This window comes from Aethalodelphis obliquidens, unplaced genomic scaffold, assembly GCF_003676395.1.
Source record: "Aethalodelphis obliquidens isolate GAN/ISIS:26980383/991018 unplaced genomic scaffold, ASM367639v1 scaffold52, whole genome shotgun sequence".
In the NCBI taxonomy this organism is placed as follows: Eukaryota; Metazoa; Chordata; class Mammalia; order Artiodactyla; family Delphinidae; genus Aethalodelphis; species Aethalodelphis obliquidens.
The window spans coordinates 13,896,175-13,908,390 of record NW_020837996.1 but is presented as its reverse complement, the minus strand read 5'-3'; the positions used below and the strand labels follow the sequence as shown (position 1 = coordinate 13,908,390).

Genomic DNA, 12,216 nt, shown 5'->3' with positions numbered 1-12,216 from the left:
TGCAAATACAAGGAACTTAAAAAATCCAAACATTTTCCCCAAGTCCAGAAAAGAAGGACCCAAATTCAGCCCACTGAAGACCAAGGGCTCTGGATGCTGGCTACTGGGCAAACTCCCAGAAAAATATATCGTTAAGATCAGGGCTGCCCAGCAAGTTCTTTGTGGATGTCGACAAACTAGTTCCAAAGTTTATATAAAGAGGCAAAAGACCCACACTAGCCAACTCGATATTGAAGGAGAGGATGGACACTACCCATCCTCGAGACTTACTATAAAGTTACAGTAATCAAGACAGTGCGGTATTGGCACAAGAATAAACAAATGGATCAATGGAACAGAATAGATAGCCCAGAAATAGATTCACATAATTATAGTCAACTGACTTTTGACAACGGAACAAAGGCAATAAAACCGAGCAAAGATAATCTTTTCAACAAATTGATATCCACATGCCAAAAAAAAAAAAAGAAAGAAAGAAGAATCCACAGACCTTACACTCTTGACAAAAATTAACTCAGAATGCATCACAGACCTAAATGTAAAATGCAGAAGTATAAAACTCCTAGAAGACAACATAGCAGAAAACCTAGATGACCTTGGGTGTGGCGATGACTTTTTAGGTAAACACCATAGGCACTATTCATGAAAGAAGTAACTGAGAAGCTGGACTTCATTAAAATTAAAAATTTCTGTTCTGTGAAAGACAATGGTAAGAGAATGAGAAGACCAGCCACCATCTGGGAGAAAACATGTGTTTTGCAAAAGACACGTCTGATAAAGACTCATTATTCAAAATATAAAAAGAAAAAACACACTCAAAACTCAACAATAAGAGAACAAACAACCCAATTAAAAATGGACAAAAGATCTGAATAGACATCTCACCAAAGAAGATATACAGATGTCAAATAAGCATGAAAAGAGCTCCACATCACAGAGAAATGCAAATTAAAATGAGATACCACAAAATACCTATTTGAATGCCCCGAATCGTGAACGCTAACACCACCAATTGCTGGTGAGGAGGTACAGCAAGAGGCACTCACACACCGTTGGTAGGAATGCACAACGGTACAGCCACTTTGAAAGACAATTTGGTGGTTTCTTATAAAACTAAACGTATTCTTACTATACGATCTAGCAATCACGTATCCTATTTACCTAAACGAGTTGAAAACTTATGCCATGCAAAAACCCACACATGTATGTTTATGGCAGCTTTATTTGTAATTTCCAAAACTTGGAAGCATCTAGATGTCCTTCAGTAGGTGAATGAATGAACTACGGTACAAGCAGACAATGAAATATTATTCATAGCTAAAAAGAAGTGAGCTATCAAGCCATGCTGAGACATGGAGGGAACTTACATGCATATGGCTAAGTGAAAGAAGCCAATGTGAAAAGGCTACACACTGTATGATTTCAACTGCGAGACATTCTGGAAAAGGCAAAACTATGGAGACAGTAAAAATATCAGTGGTAGCCAGGAGTTGGGAGGTGGGTAGGGATGAACAGGTGGATCACAGAGGATATTTAGGGAAGTGAAACTACTCTGTATGATACCGTAATGGTGGATACAGGTCGTTATACATTGGACCAAACCCATAGAATGTATAATACCTAGAGTGAGCCATCTTGTAAACTATGGACTTTGGGTGACTATGATGTCTCAATGTTGGTTCATTAATTTCGACAAATGGACCACTTTGGTGAGGGATGTTGATAATGGAGGAAGTTGTGTATGTGTGAGGGCAGAGGGTATACGGGAAATCTCTGTACCTTCCCCTCAGTTTTACTGTGAACCTAGCTCAAAACTCAACAATAAGAGAACAAACAACCCAATTAAAAATGGACAAAAGATCCATTAAAAAAATAAAGTCTTAAAAAAAAAAAAAGGCTGGAGGAAATTTGATAAATCTCCAATTTGGGTGAGGAAGCTGACCTGGCCAAGGTGTACAGGAACAAAACTTGGGTTGGAACCGCCATTCTTTCCATGGCTCCAAGAAGAGTCAAGCGTCCTGTAGCTGGTTCAGGAATACTTGAAATGCCCAACTGTCTTTGTCTTGACAGTGGTGTGCTCACGTAGAGACGATATCGTGGGGTGGTTAAAAGCTCTGGAGTCCTGTGAGCCTGACTACAACCCAGAACTACTTACTTCTTACATACAAGGTAGTGTGACCTTGAACCCACTACTTGACTCTATGACCCTCAGTTTATTCATCTATCAAATGGACAAATAAAATCTATTCTACAGGTTAAAGTGAGAGTCCAATAAGATAATACACGAAATGGCCTTAGAGCAAATGGCATTTACTGCTGCTATTAGTATCATCACAGTTATTATTAGCTTGGAGGAAACAGGGTCACTGCTGTGGTGACAGCAGAACAGAATCTGTGTGGTTGTCTATTTTCATGAGCTGTCGTGAATGAGGGGTGGGGCTTTGTGGTTGGAGGAGGAGCTTAGCAAGGGAGAAGGAACTGAAAAGGGAGGAAGGGTCCTGTGGCTTCTGTCCTGACCTGGTCCCACAAAATGGAAATGGAACAGTAGTTAAAGGTTTAGCGTTAAGTTAAAGTTACGCTGAAGACAACGTGGGCCTGGGGCAGAGGGCGGTGAGTGCAGCTGTGTCCCCGCACCCGCCTGTTTGCTACAGACCACGATGACGGGGGCTTTAGACTCAGGCAAGCTCCAGAAAGAAACAGCTGAGGCTGGAGGAGTGGGTAGGAGACCCGGACCCCTGGCTCGGATGGAAATATTGGGGGACATGAACATATTAACTATACCTGAGGATGCCCAGATATATCTGGGGAGGCCTGAGTATTAGGGCGGGAAGAATGAAGACCCAAATCAGCAGCTTGGGGCATCTGTATTTATGTGAATTCATTAACACCCAGAGGCCTAATTGTTTCATGTGTCTTCTACTTTCAACTATGCAATAAGCTTGCTGACACCTGGGATGACCCTGGGTCTTATATCTCCGTACCTACGTGGAGTCTGGTATGGTGTCTAGCGCACAGGGGAGTGTTCAGGAAATATTCACTAATTGATTCCTTGTAGATCTGTCTTGAACATGAGGCAGTAGAGGAAAAGCTTTTCCTAATCTTAAGTCATTTTGACGTCTATCTCTTTTTGTTATGGACGCACTAACGGAGACTTCCAAAAATGATATCATAATAATATAATATGATGGATGCTATGAATAGATATGATGAGATGATATAATATAATGTATTTGATGTAATGTAATATAATAAACTTATTTGTATTAAGTGCCTATAATAAGCCCAGCACTTAACCAACGTTACCATTTAGCTGCCTAATAATGACACAACTTTTATTATTATTGTTATCTGTGTTTCATAGATGAGGAAACTTAAGCCCAGAAAGGTTATCTAACTTGTGTAAGGTCACACAGTGTGTCTGCCAGGACATAGGAGTGATAGCTGTGGGGACTTCACGGCTCAGCGTGGTCTCTTGGTCCTGTTCGAAAGTGCAGTACTAAGCAGATGACGCCTCAGAAGCTGGCGACATAAACATAACTGAGGCTGGGTCGGGAACAGGAGCCTCAGCTTTTGGAATTGTGAGCTCCAAAATGGCAAATCAGAGGCTATAAACGCTCACCCGCTCACATATAAATCACGCCTGTTGACACAAGTGCAGAGCTTCAGGGACACCTGAATTCTTGTTTTTTGATTCTTCCACCCATTGAGTTTGGGGGAGAACCTAAAGCATTCTATCCTGAAATGACAAGCTGAATTGGCCCACATAGTTTATGGCCTTCTGTGAGCACAGGGCGAGGCCATGGGAGTCGGGTGGGCACTTGCAAAACCGACCCTTTAGAGAGGAGGCTACTTGGCTGGTGCCAAATGCAGAGCAAAGACCTGCAGAGTGGATGCAGCGGTCTGCTGGTCTGTCAACTACAGCCAGTGGCACTTTTCATAGTCATGCTTCAAGTGACACTATGATCCTCTGTTTTGTGCACTTTCAGATTCTTTCCCCAGGCCTATTTTGCTACGTTATTATAGCTTGGAGTCAAGTTCTATGGTAAAGCGTTTGTCCTCTTCTATGCGGTTCAAAACCCCAGCCAATGATCTGTCTATCTTACTCCCCTTGAGGCAAGCTCATGGTGACTCTTGGCTATCAAGGTTATCGAACTCTCCTTAGTAATATTTTAGGCAACATTTTCTGAGGGCTACTGAATGCCAGGAACTATACTAAGCATTTTACATGCATTACTTCATTTAACAGCTGCAGCAAACCGAGGATATAGTTTTAGGGTAAAGAATACATATTGTATTTCAGTGTTAGGACGGCCCTGGCAAAGCCTGAATTCTACCCTGTCAATCATTTCATATCCTTTCGGTTTCCCAGAGGGATGTTATATGGAGGAAAATGATAGTAGAATGGGGATCAAATAGCTACTATATTAAGAGCCACACAAATATGATATTTGAATGTACATTCTATGTTAGAAGCTGGGTTGGGAGAAGTGGCTTAGGCTCCGGGCCAGATGAAGCCACCTAAATCCCTCGCCTAAGTCTAAACCCTGGTCTGGGTGTGCTCAGGAGTGCCGTGGAAACGGAGTTAGGGGAAAGAGGTCCAGGCTCTAGAAGGGTTTCCCAAATTCAGATTTTAAATCCTGCCACATAGAATAGAAGAGAAATGAGAGAGCAGAGCATAAGTTTTTGCTTTTAAAACACTGTTACCCTGCCCACTGGTAAATGTGGCTCAGTGAATGTCCTTGACCTTTGCCAATAAAATAAACAATTCCTCCCTTGTATGGGTGGGAAATGTAGCAAGAAAGATGAAGGCTTAGGTTGGGCCTGACATTGAAAAAATGAGAGTTGAGGTGAATGGAAATTTAAAAAATTATGTAGTGCTAATTATGGTGCAGACACTGAGTTAACAGTTTATAAGGATTATTTCATTCAACCCACATGCCCCTGGGAGATAGGTGCTCATGCTGGCCCTACTTTATACGAGTTGAAATGGCGGCTGCAGTGATCAAGTAACTACAAGTGTCCACACATTTAGTAAGTGGCAGTTCTGAGACAAGCCCGGGTGTGATGCCAAGCGTCCAGTATGATGTCATGTTTTAAACATCCCTGCTGAGACTGCTTTAAGCACTCTCCTTTGGCACTGCATCGTAGAGTTGTTTCTATAGCTCTGCTACGTTCAAGCCCTCTGACATGTCATCTCACATCTTTTCACAAAGTTTCCCGTAGAGAGACTATGACCATTATTTAAAGATGAGACAAATGGGGACACAACTGCCTAAGTGGCTTCATTTAGGTCATGTAGTTAATTGGTGACAGACCCAGGATGAGGACCTCTGGTTTCCTCATTCTCAGGCTTTCCTACGGGGACACCGGCACGGAAGGAAACTGACATACAAATAAAAACAGGCTGCAGGCCAGGCATCTGCCTTCTCCAGCAGAGCTTTCCACAGCTGGGAAACCAGGCCCTCAGTGCCATGCTGTCAGAAGACCGGCCGCGATCCTGTAGCATCTGGAATTCTTTTTATGTTATAGCAGCCACCTGACTTACAGAAAAGAGAATCTCCAAGTCTTGGTAAAAAGTCAGAATTTAAACGTTTCTAGGGAATTCCCTGGCGGTCCAGTGTCTAGGACTCGGAGCTTTCGCTGCCAGGGCCCGTGTTCGATCCCTGGTCGGGGAACTAAGATCCCCCAAGCCATGCGGCGTGGCCAATAAAATAAAATAAAGTTTCTAATCGATTCATTTCTCTCTTAAGCTCCTGCTATCTCTTGATCCTGGTCTTTTTGATACCAGCATAAATCACACATACAACCTTCAGGTGACACATGAAGAGGCTGTGAGCTGACCTGTTTTCTTTACCTATTTGAATGCTCATCCTTCAGTGCCCTCCTGAAATGTCACCTCTTCAGAGAAGGCTTCCCTCAGCTGGCTCTGATGTTTTTGGCAGGCAGATGTGTCACTGCAGCCCATGCATGACTGTGACCCTTTGTCCATAGGCAAGGGACACTGTAGCTGTTTACAAGTTCCTCATGCTCTCTGGACTGACAGCCCCTTGAGGGTACATGGGGCCTTCCATGTTGATATACACGTACTCGGTTCAGACGTAAGACTTGCTGAACAGATGAATAATTGTGTGCTCGGCTGCTGAAACACTGGAAGGCTTTTGCTGCGTTACAATATGGGGACAAAAACCTTCATGGATTCCCTTAGTTCCCACTCCTGCTTCCTTGTTGCCTGTTTTCTGAATACAAATAAAAATATACGAAGCTGGATGGAAAAATACAATTCTCTTGCTCGGTATGGTTTCTAGATTCATTAAATTGAGCCCTGGGAGAAACTAAGCTAATACAATTCTGAAGCTAATCTCTCCTTGAAGTCATTCCATAAATCTGATTAATGGGTCACTTTTAGACCACAAGCACAGTTGCTATATTAAAAGAAAATGCTCTAACAGGATTGTAATTCTGTAAACAAGGCTTCTGCTGTTTGCAAAAACATTCTCTCACAGTATAAACAAGTCTAGGCTGGATGATGCGTGGGATTAAGGTGAGCAAAATTCTTAGGGTCCTAGTATTCAACTGTACAAAAATGAGGACATTTGATATCAGCTTCTCAAATGTGTGAAATTGAGACAAGATGGATAGAACTAGTGCTTGAGATATAAGCTCTCATGTTGCTTCTCAGAAAAAAATTGTCCTCTCAGATCTTGTATTCTTTGCCTGACATACCGTCATATATTGTGTTGGTCAAAAAGTTCATTTGGGGTTTTCAGTAAGATGGGATGACAAACCCGAACAGACTTTTTGGCCAGCCCAATATCTTCAACGTTTGGCAAAAGGAAATGCTCCCTCAGCATCATCACTTAAGATAATAATAACAGCTAGCATTTTCTATCTTCCTATTCTGGAGTTTTTCATAGAATTAATCCACTTCAGGGTTAGAATAACTTTAAGGATACATATTACAGAATGTGCCAAAGTGTGTCTGCTCCTGTTAATATGTGAAAAGCAATTCACAAGGAGTCGAGGCTCAAAACTCTTTTAAGGTGATGATGTTGAGGACATAGTGGTGGCCTCTCCAACATGTGTTTCTCCTTCTCTTGGAAAGACCTCATTTTTTAAATCTGGACTTTTCACCTTCCCTGTGTAGCCCATATGCTTTCAGGGAAGTGAACCTCATGCTGAGCTCTATGGCTCAGGTATAACCTAATCAGCGTAATCTCATCTCCTGCTCAGAGGGATTGGTTCAGGGATGGGCATGTGACCCACTGGGGTCACTGAGAGATGAGGAGGATCTGTGGAGTAAGCTTCCTGGACCTTCCAAGAATGCTTCTGGAAGTGCTTTTCTTTCTCCCTTTGTGGGTTATTATATGTAGATGTGAGGGCTGGAGCTGCTGCAGCCATCTCATTGCCATGAGGGAAATCTACCTGGGGGTAAAGATGACACAGAGGGGGACTGAATGAAAAGGACAGCTAACTGCTGCAGCTAGAACGCCAATTGGCTGAATGAACCATGCTTGATCACCTGCCCACCTCAGCATATTTGTAGTGACTTAAGAAACAAAGTCTCTTCATTGTTAAAATTGTTTAAGTCGAGGTTTCTGCTTCTTGCAGTAGAGAGCATCTCAACTGACACAACAGAATATATATAAAACTGAATCACCTTGCTGTATACTTGAAACTAACACAACACTGTAAATTAATTATACTTCAATTAAAAATATGAATTTGTATATCCATTATCAATAACCATAAAGTCTTCCCAAGTACAAATTGCATGATGTGTGCTTTTCTCTTTTTTTAAAAAAATAATTTATTAATTAGTTTATTTATCTTTGGCTGTGTTGGGTCTTCGTTTCTGTGTGAGGGCTTTCTCTAGTTGCAGTGAGCCTGGGCCACTCTTCATCGCGGTGCGCGGGCCTCTCACTGTCACGGCCTCTCTTGTTGCGGAGCACAAGCTCCAGACGCACAGGCTCAGTAGTTGTGGCTCACGGGCCTAGTTGCTCCGCGGCATGTGGGACCTTCCCAGACCAGGGCTCGAACCCATGTCCCCTGCACTGGCAGGCGGATTCTCAACCACTGTGCCACCAGGGGAGCCCGATGTGTGCTTTTCCAAGGTAATTTTTCAGTCCTGACAACTATGATAATCAAGTATTGAAATAAACTGAACTTAGAACCTGGTTTTCAAATACTCTCTTTGTTAAACTATGATTCACCAAAATAGTGAAGAATGATCAAACCCATTATTATCACTAAACTTTTATCTATAATCATTTTAGAACGATTTCTCTGAAATTATATTATTAAGAAAGAAATAAAATAATATTATTTGTTTTTAAAAAATAAAAAACCTGTATGTCCCTCCCTGCCAGTGAGCCTGGGGATAAATGTCTCTTTTTTCTGGATCGTGATCTCCTCAGTTTTCTGCCACTTTCCTGGAAGCTATTTTGAGAACAGAATGACAACAGCCTGGCCTGTATCAGGCCAGCACCCAGCACAGGTCAGTCTGTGATCTGACTGACACTGAGATTATCCCCAAGAACAGGCCTATTTTTCTGGGATGCTCAGGGCAGAGGATTTCTGGCAAAGCAGGGAGAAGAGAACCAGGCTCGCTGAGGTCCCCCTGTATCCCTCCCCAAGGAACCAGCCTCACTGTGCATCTTCCATGAGAAAAACAACAAAGGAGAAAGACAGAAAACAGAAAGTGATGGGGTGGATTGGTGACAAGAGAAAAACAATGTTTTCTTAAAAAATCAGTCTCTTTAGGAAAGGCGGTACACTCCAACAGTTTTTTTTCTTCTTCTCTCTTTATAATCTCCTTACTCAAAGGTGAGGAATGACTCAGTCTCAACTCTAGGTATTCAGTGTGCTAACAATACTCAAGACAATTAGATCCAGCTGAAAACAAAAAAACCCAGACCTTCAGATTAATATTTTTAGATGTGCAATTTTGGTCCTGTAGGCAAACAGAACAGAAGCTCATCTTTTGCTGAGGAGAAGGTACGGAAGTTCTCTTAGGGGTGCCCTGGAGACAGCTGAGTCCCTTGCATTACATGATCTCCTTAGAAGCTTCCCCAGGCTACAATTTTCCGAGTGGAGTCTGCCTCATAAACTGTCATCAGCCAGCTCCAAGTCATAAGCTCCATGTTCTCCCCCGGGGAAGGGAACTTCTTAGAAAGAAGCAGCCCATAAACAGCTGTAGGGCACACATCGGAGCGAGCGCCTTTCACTCTAAGAAGGACCAGAGCAACTGCAGAACGTCTTGGGGTCCATAAGGTCAGAGGAAACAAGTCAGAGGGATGGTGCTTCTTGAGAGAGATGGACTTTTTCCCTTATTTGGCAGGAAGTCGAGCCCCTACCTGCTGTATTCATCTAAGTGACTGACTCATCCAAAGTTTCTTATTGCCAGCCTAGAAAGCACTCTTTGTCACCGCAATCTCACTGCAAGCCCAGCCTCCATTCCCTTGCTTCTTTCTGGACTACGTGAATTGTCACAAAGTTGAGACACACGGTAACTCTGTTTTCTTCCCTTACTGATCGAGAGCGTGTCCTTTTCCTAACAACCCAGTTTGGTTTTTGACTCAATGGAGTCTTTCTAAGACAACGACAGGTATAAAATTATGTTAAAGTACATGGCAAGACAGGTGGTGAGCCATGTTTGTTTGGGTTGGGATATCAGAGAGAAAGCTTAAGGACAGTCTTGATCGAGCTAATGGGCATTTCACATTCTAAAAATAAAGCAATTACAGTTTGCAAACTGAGTATTTATCATACATCAGGAGCAGTGCTAAGTAATTTCCAAGGATCATCACATGCAATTCTCACGACCACCTCAGGAAGTGTTCCAATTTTACGAGGGACAAAATGAGTCTCAGGGAGGTTAGGTCACTTGCCTAAGGTCACAGAGTTAACGATTGATCGAGACAGCGTTCAATCCAGGCAGTGTGTCTCCAGGACTGGTTCTCCTAATACACTGCCTACTGCTTTCCTGAAAAACAGTGATGCCACTTTTCTCCAAGGGTCTCCAAACCTGCTCCAATGTGCTCATGGCCACACTGGACCTAAAATGGTTGTGAATTCATGCAAAACTCTTAAATGTCTAACACATTTGACACAGCAAAGAAAATGTCACATCATAAGAACCTCCTAATTTTAATCAACGATTGACTCAAGGCTCAATTCCTTTTGTTTTATGTTTTTCAGTTTTAAACCATAATCCCCATTGTGGAGAACTGAACAGCTTCACTGTGATAAAATGACGCTATCTTCCTACCCCATCCTTCTAGAAACAGCACCTGCGGTGGCAGCAGCCACAGAAAGCTCAGAGCTGGGGCCGAGACTTCCCCGGGTGTTTCGTTTTACCTGCTATAGACGAGGCACTCTCGGTTATTGATCACTGTATCGGATTTGTACCTCCGGAGGTCTTCCCAAGCATCCTTGATGGCAGTGACCGTCAGGATGATACAGATCGGTATCATGCTCACCTCAGGCTGGAAGGCATTGACCACGGGGATAAAATTCAGAACCACAAGGCCCACAAAATAGAAATTGGCAAACCGGTGTAGCTGCTCAAAGATGTTCTTGGGTATGAAGGACAACAGAGTGTACTTGCTGGTCTTAATTTGATTCCCATGGTAATGTCTGTTGGGGTTCTCTTTGTGGGACCGTCCTTCAAAGGGCAGGTTGGAGACCACCACTCGTTTCCTGTCTTCTTTCCTTTTCAGCCTTTCCTTGCCTTCCTTTCTCATCTCTGCTCAATCCCGTCTCTTTAATTCTCATAGCAGGACACTTGAGCTCCCCATAAAAGAGGTTCTTCCCTGATCAGTTCCGTTGTTCAGCTGTCAGCGAGTGATGTTCCTGACATCTTTTACTCGCCTTGTCTGCTGAAAATTTCTCTCTTCTTTCAAAAGGAAAACTAAAAGCAAAAAGCCGGTGTATAAACTCTAGGGGAGAAGTATGACAAGGAAAGAGCTTGCAGAGAACAGGTGTGTACCCACCAGGTCACTTCCTTCTATTTGTTGAGACTCCACCTGTTGGAATGCAGACGTCACCCACAGGTAGCTTCCTTTTCCACCCCAGGCAACCAAGAACAGGTGTGCCAACTCTGGGTCCTAAAACCTACCTGGCTAAGTTATAAAAGCAAGGAGTTTTAGCCAAGAGCCACAGATGCTTTAAAAACAGTATACATTTTCCTGTTTGGGAGACATTGCCTGTCACTCTCCAAAGAGCTGTTCCTGAACTTGGTCTCCTGAGATGATTCAGTCAATTTTAGAGTTTAGTTCTTGAGGTTTCAACCCTGCTCTTATGGCAGTTACACGAGTTAAATTAAAGGTTTCTAAATCTCAGCACTACTGACATTTTGGGCTGGATCATAATTCTTTGTTATGGAAGGTTGTCCCGTATATGGTAAGATGTTTAGCATCATCCTTGGCTTTTACTCACTAAATGCCAGTAGCAACCTCCTTCCCGATATGGCAACCAAAAACATCTGCAGACATTGTCAAAAGTTCCTTGCAGGGCAAAATTGCCCTGGTTGAGTATCACTGAATTACGTGAATTGAAGAAAATTAATGTGAGAAGAGAGACCAATTTTTTGAAAACACTGATAAGTTTGCATAATCTATTTGCCACAGAGAAAACAGAGGAATGATTTCCCTTACCTTTCATATATCTGGATGTTGGAGCAGTTTATCTCTCTATCAAGGCGGTGTCTCTTGAAGTCCTCTATGCCATCCTTGACCATGGTGATGAACAGGACAATGGCCAACGGTAACATAGTAATCTCCCTGTGGAAGACTTCCATGGAGGGCATCCAGTTCAGAATCACCAGGAACAGGAAATAGAGGTTAGCCCATCTGGAAGGGGCAAGCAAGGTATGAATGAAAACCGTGGAGAAGAGAAATATACTTGCCGCATTACTGCTTCCCTATTAGCCCTTGCCAACTAAAAATGACATTCTCTTTCAGTGTCACCTCGAACATCATGGTAAGGGCTTTAAAGTCAAATCCATTTAAAATGGGGATAGTACTGTCTACTTTATAGGGCTCCTATAAATATTACATGGGATGAATATTTGTTATGTATGCAATGGAGGGTTCCAGAGTATAGTAGTTGCTCAATAAATGATAGGTGCTAATAATTACAAAACTTAGGATAATGTCTAGGTGCATATTTTGCTTTATAATTAAAAGATAATTTTGCATATATTATCTCAAAAGAGTG

The 12,216-nt window shown here is 42.6% G+C and overlaps 1 protein-coding gene across 1 annotated transcript in view; it reads right to left on the bottom strand.

The window, feature by feature from the left end:
• Positions 1-12,216, bottom strand: part of ATP10B (ATPase phospholipid transporting 10B (putative)) — a 294,439-nt gene that overhangs the window by 110,035 nt on the left and 172,188 nt on the right. Inside the window, exon 3 of the mRNA XM_027084380.1 lies at positions 11,655-11,849. Within this exon, the coding sequence (XP_026940181.1) occupies positions 11,655-11,849 (195 nt within the window). The remainder of the gene's footprint in view (positions 1-11,654; positions 11,850-12,216) is intronic.